Genomic DNA, 18097 nt, shown 5'->3' on the forward strand with positions numbered 1-18097 from the left:
GATATGATTCCATCACTAAAAATAACTGCATGAATGCTACTGCTTCCCAGAAAGTTTCAACATAACCCAGAGATACAAAGTTATGTTTGTTCGTAAATTGGCTCTACCACCTCTCATTTCTTCAAGACTAAGCCTTAATGGAAACAAAAACCAGACCAAAACAAAACCCACTTTCTGAAGTTAAGCTTCCACTTTTATAACTGATTTCTTCCAAACATCAGCCTAGTAAACTAAGATTCATAGGCTTTTAAAGCATAAAAATACCCTTTAAAAACAACCACCAAAACCCTCAAGAAACCAAGTCTTGTCAAAGGATTTTCTTTTTTAAAAAGGCTTTGTGTCAGAGAATCATTTCAACATAGATTTACTTAATGTTATTTTCTCAACTAGTTAGCTTATATAATTCCTTGGAATGCCCAGGAGTTTTAAAGCAATTAAAGATACAAGCTAGTAATCAATATCAGTTTGCAGCTTTTCTGCAAGTCTTTCATGTCCAGACAAGTATTGAAAAACCCCAGCTCAAGTCATAGGGCATCACTAAGCAACAGTAGGTATTAGTCACATTGCTCTCCAAGAAGCACTTCCAAGTCAAGCCAGACGCAAGTTCGTGAGCATTAGAATTAGCCTACCTAAGTTTCACAAGCGTAAGACATTACACCTCTTATAGCAAAAATTAAAAGAACATTTATCAGAAACAAATCATCTTCTCAATCATTCCCATGTAACAATCTCTATACATTCAACACCACCCAGAGAGCTTGATTACAGTCTAATGCTGTTAAACAAAAGCACTCTGCTAGAATTGGCTGACACTGAGGAACCCTGTGCCTACTGGCTGAGAAATAAATACCCATGACTTCAGGGGAAAGTCACCATCTCGTGTTTAACACATTCCTCAGGCTGCTGCTTCGTATCAGAGCTGAGCTAAAACTTGCTGCCACATACACAATCTGTCCTGCTCCACCTCTGCTTCCCCTTGCACTAACTCAAGGCACAGCTGACTTTTCAACGTGCCAGTTCAGGCAGCTACATCAGTAGAAAACCATTCGCTTCCTTCTGTATGGTCAGGGTAAGTTTTTGAAAGAAAGTCAAGTTAATGTTTACCTCTGCCAAAGAGGCCCTTCCCTGATGTCCCCCAAGTCACGATGACACCAACTTACTGAGCTGGCTCTGACGCTCACACAGCCAATAAGGCAGTTCTGCAGGCATGCCTGGCAGAAAACACAAGAACTCAACAAAAAGGACATTTCCTGACAGTTTAGCAAGTTGACTCACTGAGTTGGGCTAGTTATTGCCAAACCTGCTGCTAGGAAGAGCCAAGGACTGCATGAGCAACTGCTCCTTTCAGTGGGCACTCCCTGATCCATCAGGTGTGCTGCAACATGAAATCCGTGACGAGTTGCATGGCTAGGATGGAGAGAAATGGCTGGTGGAAAATGCTACGAGGTACTAGAAAGAAAACTCCACATCAACAACTGGAAACCAGGATACAGTTGAAGGATATACTTGAAACAACAAAACTATATAACCAAGAAAAGCTTTCAGTAACTGTTTCATGAGAATGTATCCTACATCCTGCCACTAGCCAGAATATCTAGTACTCGCACAGCTTAATACGAGCTCTTCAAAGAAATTTTTCTTTGTTGGAAGTTGTTCAGATCATGCCCTTTCTGGAAGAAGTATTCTGACCAGTCAGTACAAGAGTACACAGTTCAATCCGCATTCTCTTTCCTTTGGGTTAATATTTTTAATTTTGGTAAAATGAAACAATCCCAAGTAATTCTCTCATACTTGGAGGCTGGAAAAAGGGATAGCAAAAAATGTCTTTGAGTTAAATAAAACTATACGTCAGAATAACAACTAAAAAATACTGTGGATAAGGCTAAGTTCATTCAAGTGACTTTAACTACAAGATGACTGTTAAACCAATTTAAACTGAGAAAACACTTTCTAAAATTCCACATTTAAGTAAGACTTTGAAAGAGCAATTTACAAAAGAAGACAGTGTAAAAAATTTACTTCTTTTCATCTTTGTAATCCACAAAAAGCCTCATTTTTGGAAGCTAGAGTGGACCACTTAGTAAAGGCTTAGTCAGCATCAAACCTACGGAAGCAATTAAAACATTTTCACTCTTGGCTATTTTTATTTTTACTACACTCCTAACACTTTTATTAAAAACTGACATAAAAGCAAACATATCACCAGTGAATTGGTGGTGTGTTTCCACATGCCAAATTTGTTGTTTAAGAGGTATCTGGGATGATTTTACATCAAAATACAGCATGTTAGGTCCATATAGAATGAGTCCCTTTCTAAACGGCTAGCTTCCTCCCGAGAAGGTTGCAAACGGAAAGCAGGTAACCGTATGTAAGGAACCAGTCTCCCAGCAGAGGTCTAAACTAAGAGGATTACAGGGTCAAAATTCCAGCAGATGGAGAAAGGTTTTATCTGCACATTAGAGGCACAGGAACTCTTAGATAATGATTTAATTATAGAAAAAAGAACAGTTTCTCAGGCACTCAGACTTCCGAGTTGAAATTCTTCACTTTGTTTTCATACTTGCAAATGTCTACACTGCAGTCAGCTGCTCAGCAGAATATATTAACACATGCAGAGCTCCGTCCTGCTGCAGCTAGAACACTTCCCGTACCTTCCAGGCAGGAGAAATGGAGGCAGAGTATTCTGACAAACTACTAGCCTAATTAAAGATGATGAAAGCAAAATGTCCAGGTTGAAAGCTGTATCTCAAAGAACTAGGGAATGTCATGAGAGCAAAATGCTCACTATGAGGCACTTGCACCCTTCTACTGTTTTATAAAAAAAGCAGAATTCAGCTGGGCAGAAGAGAGATGGCTAACAGTTCTTCTTATGTAACTATCAGCTACTTTATTACATCTTATGTAACACAAATCCACATAATAATCTTTTCACAGCATCAGTCAATGGTTTTGTTTAAAGAAGCATTAAGCTAGTTCTGTTTTCCTTCTGTTACCTTTTTCAAGTCGCATCCAAACTCTGTAGGCCTGTGTGAAAAGTCAGTTAAAAAAGCGGCACAGATAACATCTAAAGGCTCTCTCACCAACGAGAGACAAGTACACATGGGGTATTTCATCTTGGAAAGAAAGTATGGAAAAGTTCAGGTATTTCTTCTAGCCTTTTCCCACTTTACAACTGGTATTGCATAATCAAGTAAGGTATTTAGATATAGTGTAAAAGCAGCAGTCATTCTGTCCAGAATCTTCTCCTCCAGTGACTTCCCAGCAGAACAAACCTATTTATAAAACCAACCAGGAACAACAGGAAATAGCACCATAAGGATTATATAAGATTATGAGACACTATTATTAAGATATATTTTTCCTGACAGAAATGTCTTACTTTTGTTTAAGTAAGTGCTTTTACTCTGACATTTACATCACTAGCATGTGCCTGTTATTACTAACAACGCTCAGGCAAGATGCAGATTTTCATTCTGGGCTTCAATACATGAAAAATAAATGTCTTATGTGATCAGTGAACTACTCGAACTGCAGGAACTTCACAGTTTACTCAAACGTGGTAAAAAATATTTTCAGTCATCAAAATATACCAGCATAGTAATGTACTGTTCACAGTCAACAGGAAATAAGGAACATCTAGGAAAAAAACAGAATTGTACTGTAACACTCATATATTCTTCTAACCCTTCCATACAGATGCTAAGCTAAATTACCATACCCTTGGTCAGGCAAACTTATCATTTAAGCGTTCTATAAAGACTAGAACGGTTTCTCCTAATGAACTCAGTGAAAATCACTGATTAATCCACTTGGATAACCAGATAACAATTCTCAAAACTGAAATGTACTGTGCAAGATAAAAAATGGCACTGTGATGATCCCTGGTGCAACAGTTGCTGCAATAAGAGAAAAATCTTAAAAGTAAAAGGAAGTCAAAAAACTTTATTCACACCAGAAATGCAGACTTCAATGGAATTTTCCTTTATCAAAATAACCCCATTATGGTTACTTACATCTTTGCTGTAAGAGAACTGTACAATATATATATAAATATATATTAAAAAAAAAAAATCAACTTTTGTGCTTCCTTAATATTAATCGTCATCTTCTTCCTCTTCATCGCTGATGACGTATTTCTTATGCTTCTTACTTGCTTTGTCATCATCCTCTGCTTTTCTCTTTCCAGAAGGCTCACCTTCCTAAAGGCAAAAAAGGACAAAAATAAACCAACATACTCCAAGCTAAAATAAAAAACTCAGAAGAACAACAAAAAGACCTCAAAGTCTTTTTTTGTAAGAAAAGCAAAATTATTACTTCTAGTTTTTCCATTTCATGCTACTGTAATGCAGGACTGCTTATGTATCAGTAGTTTAAGTTCAGTCAACATTGCTACCAGTCTCAAACCTCAACCTGAGAGGGTCCATGATATAGCTGCAGATCCATTTATCTCAATGGACATGCAACCACACCTGCTTCAAAAACTGAACTATGGCATGGAAGTAATTTATGTCTTAATCTGGATTTATGGCATGTGCAATACCATTCTCAGCAAGTCTTACAAGCACTGGTAATTCCTAGAATTTGTAGTGAATTTTTCAACATGCAGAAGCTTCCCTTCAGGGAGCCTGTGTAGCTTTGCCAAGTTTTCTGACTATTGACACTCATATGCCCTAAATTAGAGCTACTGAAGCAAAGAAGAAATTCAGTAAGTGGGTAGGCATTTTGTTTGTTTGTTCATTTAAAAAAAACAAAAACAAACCAACAACCTAAACCACTCTCTGGCATAAAGGAGAACGACTGATGAGAAACCACTAGTACCGAGAATCAACACCACAGTTTACAGTCCAAGAAATAGAATAGTTTAGGAGGCTTCAAAGAGTTGGTCAAAGGAACTCAAATCATTTAGTTAATTAACTGTTTGCAAGCAATACCATAATGACTTTTACAGGCTAGATGGCTAATTTTTAGCACCTGAATATAGAGTCAACAGGTTTATTTTTATTCCATGTTCATTTACACAAGTTCAGTTTAAATTATCCTTCCAAACAACATTTTAAATCAGAATGCTATGAAAATGTTTAATCAAACTACAAATCACTAGTTATTAATGCAAAACTTACCAATTTTGACATGAAGAACAAGTGGTAACTCAATTATTGTTTAAAAAGAAGAGTATCTTTACAAATACCCTCAGGTCTAAGTAACCTCATCCCTTTTTCCATTTGTTGGTTTTGGTTTTGCTTTTGGGTTTTTTTTTGTTTTGGTTTTGGTTTAAGCAACACATATTACTTGATTTTAAGCAGCAGCAAAGATTGAGTTTCAGAACTCTAATGATTAATTTTTTATTCAAAGCATTTTATTCTATATTAACATGTTAAGTTAGTACAGTGAGAATCTCAGTTAGGAAGGAATTTTAAGCATGGAAAACAGAAATTAGTAAGGGTGGGAATCTCATTGACGGCTTCTTCCTCATAACAAGCATTCTCTTGTAATCTAGCTAGGCTATTGTCAAATGATTCATCTTCCTGTTTAGCAGAATATCCCCATTAACTACAGTAACAGTAAAACTACTTGCCACGTGGTGATAATTATTATTAACAGATTGACATTTTCAATAATGGTAACAAATTGTTATCAGAACAAAGATTTGTGCTGTGTTGTTGACTGACAGCACATAAAAGCAAGTCTGTGTACTGTGTACAAGGAAGCCCGTGTTTCACATATGCAGATAAATATTACAAATACCATACTTCCTACGTGGTGCCTGAAAGTAAGCAGTTATACATCACTGGTTTTTTTCCGTAATGCTGTAGCACCCCTCCGTGGCCCTGATGGGAATGTTACCTTTAAATCATATAATTTTAAAATGGAGGCTATTGTTCCTCAAGCAGCAGAGAAATGCTGTTGACTAGACTTTTTCTTCTGAGAGACTGGAATTGCAAAGTCCTGACATTGCTATATCATTAACTAGCAACTAGTAGTGTCTTATAAATAAACAATTCAATTTCTACTAACAACCACTAACAGAGCTCACTAAATTACAGTTTTGTATACATGCCTCACTATGACTCTCTCCAGGATTACTGTCATATTTTCTGAAATATTACATTTTCCTCAATGTATAATAAAAAGCCAGAATCTATGTCTTTAAAAGAAAAACTAATTTTTACTTCTGCTTCATATTACAATCCTATTAGTGCAAATACTCAGCTGACAGTGTAAGAGGAGTAGCATCACAGCAGCAAGAACATGCATTCAGAATGTAATAAACGTAAAACAGTCTGGGACATAGGACATGCCTCCTGAGAAGTTTACAGGAAGCACAGTACAGAAATGAAAATGAGAGCAAACTTAGTCCTTCAAAAACTAAGATTTCTTGCACTATAGAGGTATCTGTCATACTGAAAACTATGTCCTACATCCTATATTGGTCATTTAAACACAACTTTGGAATTTCAGCAGCTGTGATTACAGAAGTCTGACATGCAGTCATTCACTAGAAGGACACATAGCAAGCTATGCTGCAGAATTACTCTTTTTAAAAAGAAAAGGATGTTTTACTATGGAAGCCTCTAAAATTCAAGATCAGGTTCTAGCCATTTCAGCAGCTATTAGAGTAGCATGCTAGATATGACTGTAGGAAATGAACTGAAAGAAATCTTAGGGCAATCTTTAAAATAATTTACAGTTAAAATAATCTCTTAAAGGAAATGGTGATGTAAAGCATTACAAAATATTCCATAAGCTTACACTGACCTACTGAAACTTCCTTTTTAAAAATTCTGCATGATATTCTATGCATAAACTTCTAAATAAAATATAATTTACAGTAAAACAGGACAGGAAGATTAATCAAACCACCATGCCAGTGTAAAAACATCTCTCTCAAGCTACAAACTAGTAATAAGAACCTATTGAGCTAAGTTAGTTTGTATTTATTATTCTGCCACATAAGTGAAGGTGGCTATCAGCAGAGCTCAGGTGTGACCAAACTACCACTCCTAAGCCATACCTGGCTTGAGAGAAATATAAGCACAGCTGCAACTCAGGGCTGCACTATATTGATCAACAGCAAGACGACAGTAATGCAGAACTGGTGATGTCTAAAAGAAAGCAAACTAATGCGCTACTAAAACCAAGTAGGCCAAACACCTGGCCCAACCCAACTCCCTCTTGAACAGGGCAGTGGGAAGCCAGGGAGCCAGCGTCAATTACCATTTGTCATTAATTCCAAAATCCCCTCTTCTTTCAGCTTCCCAAGGTACACAGTAAATGTCCTATGGCTCTTTGCCACAGAAGCATTTTACAGTGAGGAGCAAGGGTCAGGAAAATAGACTACACAGGTATAGCTGACATAGGACAGAGTCCACGTACTACCTGGTTCCACTTCCACCACTGGATGAAAATAGTTAAGTTTTAATCTCAGAAATGGTATCTGTCAATTTTGAAAAGCGTTACACTGCAGTGCTGTAGCAGAAGAGGTGACATTACTTGAAACAAACTAAACCTCAAGATGTGATACACACAAAGATTCATTTGCTTATACCCAGCAGTGATAAATTACAAACCAGCAAAACACAATTTTAGAAGAGGAAACAGCACTACTGCTGTAGCTAACAGTTAACTTGATCATGGCCTAATGTTTAGGATGATGCTTGGGTGATGGATAATGTCTATTTAGCAATGGACATTAATGCTTTTTAACTGAGTTTTTTAACTCTTCTATTTAAAAACAGCAGAAATACTATGTGAAAATGCTTCCACTATTTCCATAATAAACAGGAGAGGACCATGTAACTTAGGAGACAACACTGCCCTAGGATTCCAATATTAAGTCTTACTCTTTGCATAATTTTGGTAAAGTCATTTTACATAACTCTGTATAAATTTTTCCATCTTTAAACCAGCAATAACAATAGTGACCTCCTTTGGGAATCACTCATGTCTATGAACTAAAGCAGTGTATAAGAAATTGGCGATTAATGACCATGGAAAGCATGCCAAGTTAAATAATACATTCATCACGGCATAAATGAAACTACGAAAGTCTCAGCTTTAAAAACTAGATTTAGTGCAGGAAATGTTCCTGACTGAAAATGAGTTGCTTAAGAACAAAATCCTTTTCTTACCTCATCACTAGTAAGTTTCTTTGCCTTGAGTAGTCTTTGTGTTTTATCTTCATCTGAGCCTTCGTCACTGTCAGAAGAGTAGATTCTAGCACGTTCCTCTACAGAGAAAAACGAAAAGACAAATACTTACCTTTACCTGAAACTGGTGAGGAAGACAGAATATTAAAAATAATTCTCTTACATTTAGTCCCCACAAAAGGTGGCAGAATCTAACTCCAGAGTAAACAAAAACTTATATGAACTGAATTCATGTCTCCTTACGTATCAAATCAAGTGGCAAAATAAAATACAATCTTACCAGGACTCTCCTGTGAAATTATTCCATCTGAATCACACAGGCCCTACTTACGAGCTGTTAAGGTTTATTATTACCTCTGATGCCACCTTTGTATCTGTTTTTGATAGCTGCTAGACTGATTGCATCATCTCCCTCATCCTCTTCATCATAGCGATCGGGTTCTAAATAATTTGCACTCAGACCACGCTGATGCTGCTTCTCCCGCATTCTTCGCTGCTGAGATTCTCTACGAATGGAAGCTCTTAATCTCTCCTCTTCTTTCTGTCCAAAGAAAGAAGCAATATATAAAGATTGAGGAGGAAGAAAAAAAAAAAACAAAACCAAACAAAAATACCCAAACCAACTCAACAGCACCTTGTATTCTACTGTAGCTTTTGAAATAATTTCACAGCAGTGTAAAGATTGTACACATTCTGATTTTTTTTGTAATCTGTAAGGTTAAGCAAACCACACCCGTGGCTAACAACTCTTGTCTATAACTCCAGAATATGCTCTGTTTTTCATAAAGTCATAACATGTTCAGCTATATTACAGTTGTGATTTTTTAGATTAAATCAGAACATAAAAGAGTTCCACACCACAATACCTTAATCATTTCTGTGCGCTGAGACTCTGGATCGCGACCTCTGCCATTGGCAAAATACGAATTTTCTGGGTCTTTGAACATCTATCTGCCAGAGACAGAGTCATCTTCCTGTGAGTGGCACTGTCTGTAGAGTGTGGCCTGTTAAAAAATTGCTATGGGTTAAATACTTCTTCAAGGGACATACCCATTTTTGAAGGGCAACAGTAGGGCCTGCATACTTAAGATTTCAAAGATTCATCTGCACAAAAGTAAAAGCATCATTTTTTTTTTTTTTTTTTTTTTTTTTTTTTTTTTTTTAATTTACTTAGGTGCATTGTAACAGCTACCGGAGACATCAACTCCTCTCTCAGCAAACCATCTGTAGTCCGTTACAAACCTAAATAATTATCTTTACATTTCACATCAATATCCCAAGACGTAATCATCATCTTGATAGCAACTTTTCATCAGAAGAAAGGTTAATTTCAGGCAATATTAATATTTTTCCTGATTCAGATGAGGAATTGCACTTAAAAATGCAAATTAAAATATATATTAAAAAATACATGTAGCCTACATATAGCAGTGAATGGCATATTAACCTTTCAAACTGAGAGACCTCATTTAGGAAGAATCTTACTGAAATACTGACTTTGGGAAGTAGCGCATTCTTATTAAACAGCTAAGCTCTGAGTGTTTACGAATTGGTATCTCTAATCTTTGTGTACTAGTTACAACACTTAATTGCAAAAGTAGTATCAACATTTGCTATAGAATAGCATCTTTACCTGAAGGTTAACTTTGTCTTGAAAACAGCCTGTCCTTGTAGACCTGTCCCTTGTCTGATAAACAAATGGTTGTGATCTCCCTGTAGTGGCGCCTTGTACACATCGAAGACCTCATTGCCCAAGTGGAGAGACATGCTTAAAAGAGATTCATATATCAGTCATTTGATAGAGCTACTACAGCCTATTTTTTTGCTTCATTTATAAACGGAGAAAGCCTTCACATTTCCTTTTTATATATAGCCGACAATTATATTTCAATCCAAACTAAGCAGAGCATAAAATTTTCAAAGCACTGAGACTAAAATAATTTCTGCTGTGCGGAACTGACATCAAAGTTTGTTGACCTTCCAATTTTGCATGCCATGGCATTTCACTGTAAGAACAACTGTATTCCTTCAATAACAAAAAATCCAAACTAACCTTCCATCTGACCATTTGACTATTCGTGCATTACTTTCTCTGATCTCATTCCCTTCCTCATCACGTCGCATCCGCCATCGTATTGTGTTTTCTACCTGTGGGGAAAAAAAACCAAACCACTTTTTCTAACTCATAGTAAGGAATACTGTGGTAAAATATACTCTATATAGGTCAAGAATTACAGTTAGAAAGGCTAGATAATTTGCTGCATGATGCAAAGAAATGAAGGTGAAAGGTATTGCTTTTATGGGTGAAATGCAGCTGTCAAGCTTTTTTTTACTTTATTACTAAAATGGATCAACTTTCCTCAGTGCTGAACTGGTCCACGCTTTCATAATCTGAACCGCAACTCAAAACACCATTCTAAAATACCTGAAATAGACTTTGAAGAAACATGGCTAGATGATTGTAAAAGAAAAAAGGGAAATTAACATTATACCTTAAGCTTTAACCTAGTTCTACCCTCTTCATCAAGCATCTCCTCATCTTCAAATTCATCTTCATAATATTGGGGATCAAAAGGTCTGCAATAAATTATATAATACAGTCTTTATTCTTCTAAAAATTAATCCATATTATTCTAGAGTTGTGCAACATAACAGATGCTTGAACAGTTTAAATTATACACTGCACACAGCAGTAGGCACTGCAGCTGTGAGACAGCCATTTCTGCAGTAATGTAATTTACTGCACTGATTCTACACCACAGGAGGCCTACCCAAGTGTCTTCACTACCATCAATTACAGCCACTCTAACATTCAGACCCTCTAAATGGCTCTAGCTAAAGAAAGCAAGTCTGCCTCAGAAAATACTGCTTCCTTAGTATCAGGATGACGAGGTCAGGGTTAAGTCTGGAACAAAACATATACAATATTGTACAGAGAAAATAAAGAAAAATTATCATCTTATAAGTGTAGTGAATTAGGGATTTTCTAAGAGCACAATCGTAATTTTTTTATTGAATCTCAAAACCAACCAAAGGGAAAGGAAGATGAGATTGTTTTTCCTCTCTTCCTTCAAAAAACCTGACAACTAGGGTGGGAGTGAGTGGGGGAACGCCATTCCCTAGCCTCCTTCCTAATAGTTTCCAGGCTGCTGCAAGGGAATGAAGCGCTAAACAGACTCTGCTACTGTACAATTCTCTTTTCAGTCCTGTCTGACCCCCAAAGATCCCCAGGACTTCTCTCACGGATTGCAGCCACTAACCAGATTCTTAACAGTTCTCTCCCGAAACAGACTATAGCATGAAAGCCAGGAAGAATGATTTAACTAACGTATAACAGAAACAATGCTACACTGCCAGCTAACACAACAGTATTAAACAATGCAATAAAGTTGCTTAACAAAATGCTCGAAGAGACAGATTTAGCAGCAATTTGCTAGAAGTGCTGAAGGTAGGCTTTAGGACCAAACCTAACATCACAAACAACTCTAATAATTTATTTTGTTTCTCCTTATGAATTCCAGAAAATTTCTTTAGCTTGGGTTAGGTAAATAGGAAAACGAGTAACCAGCCTCTTCATAAATAGTACATTTAGCACACAAATTAAAAAGGGCTTATTCCAAAATTCAAAATTATGTTTTTATCACTCAAAGTGCATAAAGATACTGTGCATTTGGCTTTCACACCTCTGAGAGCCTGAACCTGTGTTTAAAATTCAACTGATAGCACGTGCTTTCAATTAAATTATATTGTTGTTTGTTTTTAAAGACAAAAAGGTTTTCAACCAAGCTGAAACCCAAGCTCATCAGAAAATTACTCAGCACGTGATTAGATAACAATAAGCATTACTATTGACTGATCACAACCAAAAGTGCATCTTAATGTCAACCATGTTAAATATGGCCAACATATTTAATTGTATTACTAAAACAAAAGCAATATAGGGAAACGCTAAAAACCCTTATCATGTATTTAACATGCAGTTACCTGGGCTCCACGCTAAGGAAGTTGGGCAGCTTCACAAAATACAAATCATTGCCCAAGTCTGTGTTTACTTTTGGTATTTCTACCTCTATTCTAGTCTCTGGAATAGGCTCTTCTTCCTGCTGTTCTTGACTCAGTCCATTCTCATCCTAATGAAAAAAGGAGAATAGGAGCATAAGTGAAAAACATCTATCTGGCTACTGTTGCTCTAACAAGCACATTTTGCTTAAAGAAATGTCATCCATATGCAAAGGGAGAGATCAGGAAGCTTTGGGTAAAAGAACTTGCACATTTTCAGTGTGTCGTGGTTTAACCACAGCCAGCAACTAAGCACCACGCAGCTGCTCGCTCACTTGCCCCCCACCCTGTGGGATGGGGGAGGGAATCGGGGCGGGGGGGGGGAGTAAAACTTGCGAGTTAAGAACAGTTAAATAGAACAGAAGAAACTAATAATGATAATGGTAACACTAATAAAATGACAATAGTAATAATAAAAGGATTGGAATATGCAAGTGATGCACAATGCAATTGCTCACCACCCACCGACCGATGATGCCCAGTTAGTCCCTGAGCGGCGATCCCCCCCAGGCCAACTCCCCCTATTTTATATACTGGGCATGACATCACACGGTATGGAATACCCCTTTGGCCAGTTTGGGTCAAGTGCCCTGGCTGTGTCCCCTCACAACTTCTTGTGCCCCTCCAGCCTTCTCGCTGGCTGGGCATGAGAAGATGAAGAAACCTTGCCTTAGTCTAAACACTACTTAGCAACAACTGAAAACATCAGTGTGTTATCAACATTCTTCTCATACTGAACTCAAAACATAGCACTGTACCAGCTACTAGGAAGACAATTAACTCTACCCCAGCTGAAACCAGGACACAGTGAAAGCAATTCAATTCAGCATTTTCATATGCCACTTAGAGTGATTTCAAATACCAGTGCAAACTCAAGAGACCAAAGACAGCAAGGAGACAGCAAAGCAGCTGATATACAGTTTTCAGCTAAGCACTGGAGAGTAAATGGGGGACAACTTTTCCCAGATTAAAAAAAAAAAAAAAAAAAAAAAAAAAGGTATTAACACCAAGACCCAAAATGAAAATATCTGTCAAATAGCTGTATTAAGGTACCAAACACAGCTATGACTTTGTATTTTACTTGATGACAATCAAAACTACTCATTATATTTCTTTCAAGTACAAAAAGCAGAGCAGGGATGGGTGAAGGCAGATAAACAAATCTATCTGATATTGCTATGTATAAAACTTTAATAATTCTTTTAGCTAGGGCAAAATTATCTGTAATGTTTACTTAACGCCACTACTCTTTTTTTTCACTAAAATATTATCAAACTCAATCAGCGTTCTACATTTTAGAGTGGAATAGAATGTTAATAACTTCAAAAGTCAAGTCTACTCACAATGGGCTGTCCTGGAGTTGGTGGCTTGTCTTCTCCATCACTCCCTGAGGAAATGTCATCTGCACCTCCAAACAGATCCATGACATCTGCATGCTCTTGAGCAGAAAAATTACTATTTTAAAATACGCATCTATGCGCACACACCCCCCTACATGCAAGCACGTTCACAGAAAAAAAAGATTAACACATCCTTCACTTTTATTACCACTTAAAATCACCTACAAAGTTTAAAAATTGCAAAGGTTTATGAAGCACACGTTATTCTCTTATCCTGAAAAACAAGTTTTGCATGTAATTTTAAGCTAAGGATTCAAGGTATGTTCTCCTGGAAAGGTTCTATCAAATAAGAGAATCTAGCTGAAAAATGGCAACGGAAGAATTAAAGAGTATAAGACCATCCTTTACTCAAGTAAACAACTTAAATATATGTAAACAGCAACTTCATTATGCATTTTGGAGGTTTTACTTCTCAGAAGAATCAACACGTCGTTCTCAGGCAGCTAAACATCACAAAAACCAGCAGAGGTTCTCTGGGCTGCTCTGATTAGAGGCACCATTTCTTAACATCTTTCAGTAAAAATGTGCAAAGCAACATTCGCAAAAGACAAGCTCTGTCTCTCATGGAGGAAACTGAAAAACTGATAGAGCTAACTAGAGATAATCAGCAGAAATACAGCACGTACTTCCCCACACAGAATTCTTGCTGTGCTGTTTTGTTATTTTCATGGCACTACAGTTACACCGTATAGCAAGCGCTATCAATTTTACCCAGTTCTGTAGCAGATGAATGGTGTGCTTAAGATGAGGATTAAATGAACCAAAAAGCCACAAAACAACGCCACCATTTACCTTTCTGTCCTTCTGTCTCACTGTCCACTTCTGAATCTGATGCAATTGGTTTCTTCCGCTTCATTCGCAGAACTTCATCTTCGCTATCACTGCCCCTTGCAGACTCTGTTAAGGAGCATAATTATTCTCAGCAAACTAAAAATTTTGTTCCACATATTTTAAAAATTCCTTTGTATTAATAAGTTGATTCAGGTGAATAGGAATTTAAGTGCTGCATAAAAAAACTGTTATAAAGATGACTATAGTTGAAAGCTACATGATTAATTCCTTTACACTGAAGCCTGAATCTTTTCAGGCCAATATAAACAAAACAATAAAGAGAAATCAAACCAGAAGCAAATCATTACTACTGTATTCACTCCTACCAGATTTATGCTCTTGGTCCTCCTCATCGGAGTGCTGGGCCCTTTCGTCATCATCCGAGTTCTGCATCTTCTCCTCATCAGAAGGCTGGGCCCTTTCATCATCATCCGAGTTCTGCATCTTCTCCTCATCTGAGGCCTGCGGCCTCTCCTCATCATCGGAATTCTGCATTTTCTCCTCATCTGAGTTCTGGAGTCTTTCCTCATCATCAGATATCTGTGGCCTTTCATCTTCATCAGAGTTCTGCACTTTTTCCTCATCATCAGAGTTCTGCTGTCTCTCCTCATCATCAGAGTTTTGCTGTCTCTCCTCATCATCTGACTGATCGCTTTTGTCCTCCTTGCCCCACTTCTCATCCTCTGAATGTGCTTTTTCAGAACCATCTCCCTCTGAATGATGACTGCCTTCATCTGACCCATGCCCGTGATCATCCTCCTCATCGTCATGAGCAGCTTCTGAAACACTGTGCTGGTCCATGTCTGACTGATCATTATCTTCATGCTCAGAATGTCCTGAAGCTTCAGAGCGATTGTAGGATCTTTCAGAGTGGTTGTCACTCCCTGTGTGATGGGATGCCCCTTCATCCTCACTATCGTCTCCAAATAACTCCTTATTACTAGGTTTTATTGCCTCTCTGTCATCATCCTGGTCACTGTCGCTTCCAGAAGCATTACTACCAGAGCCAGCATTCTCCTGATCGGAATCAGATTCAGATCCAGAATCAGAATCTGCAAAACAAACATCACACTTTCAAGAGTTAAACTGTCCCTACAAGAATGCACCTAAGATGATGGGCGCTGCTTTAAAAAAACCAACCAAACAAACAAACCAACCCACAACCAAAAACCAAACCCACCCCCAAAACCCAGAGAGAGAACCTACAGAGAGCTGTAAGAAAGAACTATAAAAGTTACCTAGAACAATAAAATAAAACGTCTACTAATAAAGGCACGGCCAATGAAAGACACAATGAAAAATGATGGATGCCACAAAAAGTTTCAAACCACAAGGTATTATCTAAGATTCTAAAGTTGTAGAAAGAATAAGCAATTACACAGAAGTAAATAAAATAAAACTTAACGTAGTGCGGGCTTAAAATAGGTAAACACATACATATGGCTTATGAGATCCTACAAATCTAAAACTGTCACCGTGTCTTTAATCCAAGTTAGCCGCCTTATGTACCCCGACACGTTTGTTACAACGGAGCTACTCCTGAATGCTGGGGTCGGTGAGTGCCGTTTCAAGCAGGAAGAGAAAAAGAAACATCTGCCTTGAAAAATAATTTACAGTCACTGAGACAAGCACTTTAAAAACACGCAAATGACTTAAATCGGGAGGCGTCCCATCGTTTTCCACCAACCGAAATCCAAACAGCTCTAAGCAAGCACACGGTTAAGCATCACCGAATTCCGAAGTACGCTTTGCTTTTGTTTCCCGTCGCGAGTTTTCCACGGCTGCGGGGACGGAAGACAGCCGCTACAAACCGCTTTTCCGCGGAGCCCCGGCTGCGAGGCCAGGCCCTTCTGCTTCAGCGCACGGCGACGGACACCCCCGCGGGCATTCCGAACCGCGGGGCAGCGGCGCCGACGCCGTTCGCTTTGCTTTTCGGCCAGGGAAGCAGGGCTGCGAAGGAGGCCCGGGGCAGCGCCCGCCGCCTCAGCCACGCCGCCGCCGGGAGGCGGTGCGGTAACCCCTCGCCCGCCCGCTCCGCTCCCTCTCCCGCAGGCCTGCTCCCTCCCGGCGGCCGAGGGCGGCACCCCGCACCTTTCTGCTCAGGCTCCGAGTCGGCGTCGCTGCCGAAGAGGTCCTCCATGTCGGCCATGGCGGCACAACGGCCCCGCCGCTGCCGCCCCACGGCCGTACGGCCACACCGCCGGCGCCGCTCGGTGACGCAACTACGGGGCGCCGCGCGGCCCCGCCGGGGATAGGCGGGGGGGGGAAGCACCTCCTCTTAAAGGGGCCGCGCCCCTCGGCGGCGGCCAAGGTGTGTGGGCGGCGGCCGCCGAGGAAACCGGGGAGCGTCCGTTAACGCGGGGAGCGGCGCTGCGAGAAAACAGCGAGGGCGGACTCGGTGCCAGCCCCAAGCAGACAGGCTGTCGGCGCCCCGCTGGAGACGACGCCCCCGACCCGCTGCGCCTAAGCAAGGGGCGGCCACGGCGGCGCCCGCTCCCGCTGGCGAAGGCGGGTGCGATCGCGCTGCGCAGCGCGGCCGCCCGCCCGCCCCGCGCCTGCTCCCCGCGCTCGTACGGACGGAGCCGGCGTGACCAGGGGCTGCCGCTCCTGCCGCGGGCTGCCGGACACCGTTCCGGTGCCTGCGCTGGGAGAACCGAGTTCCGCGGCAGTAGCCCGTCACTCGCAGAAGGGCTGTTGGGGCACTCGCTTGCCTCTCGGAGGAGAAAAAGGCGTGGCTGGGCGTAAACGCAGGGGTCACCGTTAAGCAGGTCGGTTACTACTTAAAACAAACCAACCCCCCAAACCACAACAAGGACACAGTACTTTAATCACCCAAAACTTTTACTGGTTTACAGTCTGACAGCATATAGTGCTGATATGCTAAAACACTCAATTCACGTTTCCTCAACGGAAATTTAAATTGAACACTTGCTCGTTTGTAGCTTACAAACAGTATTACTCAAGCTGTAGAGAAAATGAGGCTATTTCTTTAAAATACAACAGTAAAAAGATAATTGCTTTGGAATATAAACTAGTTTCCATGCTTAGCTTGGAACCAACAGAGTCAACCTATGTGGCCATTTGACTTCTGCGTTAAGCCTGAAAAATAATCAAGAAGAAAAAAAGTATCGCCTCTTTTGGAAAAAAGACCTTACGTTTATGGTAGCCAGTTATCAAAGCAATACCACTTTTGCACTCAATGAAGTCATGCACAAGATCTCACTCCACTTGATAGCATTACATCAGAATATTCACTTTGCTTGTTGAGACTGTTTATGACTCCCAGCTACAGACTAAATTCCTTCATTTATTCCAAAAAGGATACACAGTGTAGGCACAAAAGTGATTGTTGATACTGTTCCATGCACAGTGCCAAATGTCTTGCAACACTTGGAGGGCCAAACCCTTCTGGTTGAAAAAAACAAAAACAAAAAACCAAACCCAAACCAACTAGTTTTCTATGCCCAGCCTGTCAGATACCTGTCCTGAAAGTGCCAACAAGCAGTCAAATACTTAGCTGTTGTCTACAGAGCTAAACCAATTATTAAGGTCCACTACTATCATCTGTGACAGGACACCTGAGAGAGAGTTGCAGCTTTAAAGCCCCTGCCTTTGATTGGAATATAAATCATTAAGCAGCTAAACTTGATTTAGTAAAGG

General features: G+C 39.6%; 1 protein-coding gene across 1 annotated transcript; it reads right to left on the bottom strand.

Annotated features, from left to right (window-relative positions):
• Positions 1-3922: 3922 nt before the first annotated feature.
• LEO1 (LEO1 homolog, Paf1/RNA polymerase II complex component) lies at positions 3923-16660 on the bottom strand. Its single transcript, XM_030015256.2, is given in 13 exon segments — positions 3923-4199; positions 8130-8227; positions 8502-8688; positions 9014-9052; positions 9055-9151; positions 9781-9915; positions 10201-10295; positions 10640-10724; positions 12132-12277; positions 13550-13644; positions 14399-14503; positions 14764-15489; positions 16529-16660. Coding segments are annotated over 13 exon segments (1971 nt in total). The 5' UTR covers positions 16587-16660; the 3' UTR covers positions 3923-4094.
• Between the last annotated feature and the right edge of the window lie 1437 nt (positions 16661-18097).

This window comes from Aquila chrysaetos, chromosome 5 (assembly GCF_900496995.4).
Source record: "Aquila chrysaetos chrysaetos chromosome 5, bAquChr1.4, whole genome shotgun sequence".
NCBI classification, from domain to species: Eukaryota; Metazoa; Chordata; class Aves; order Accipitriformes; family Accipitridae; genus Aquila; species Aquila chrysaetos.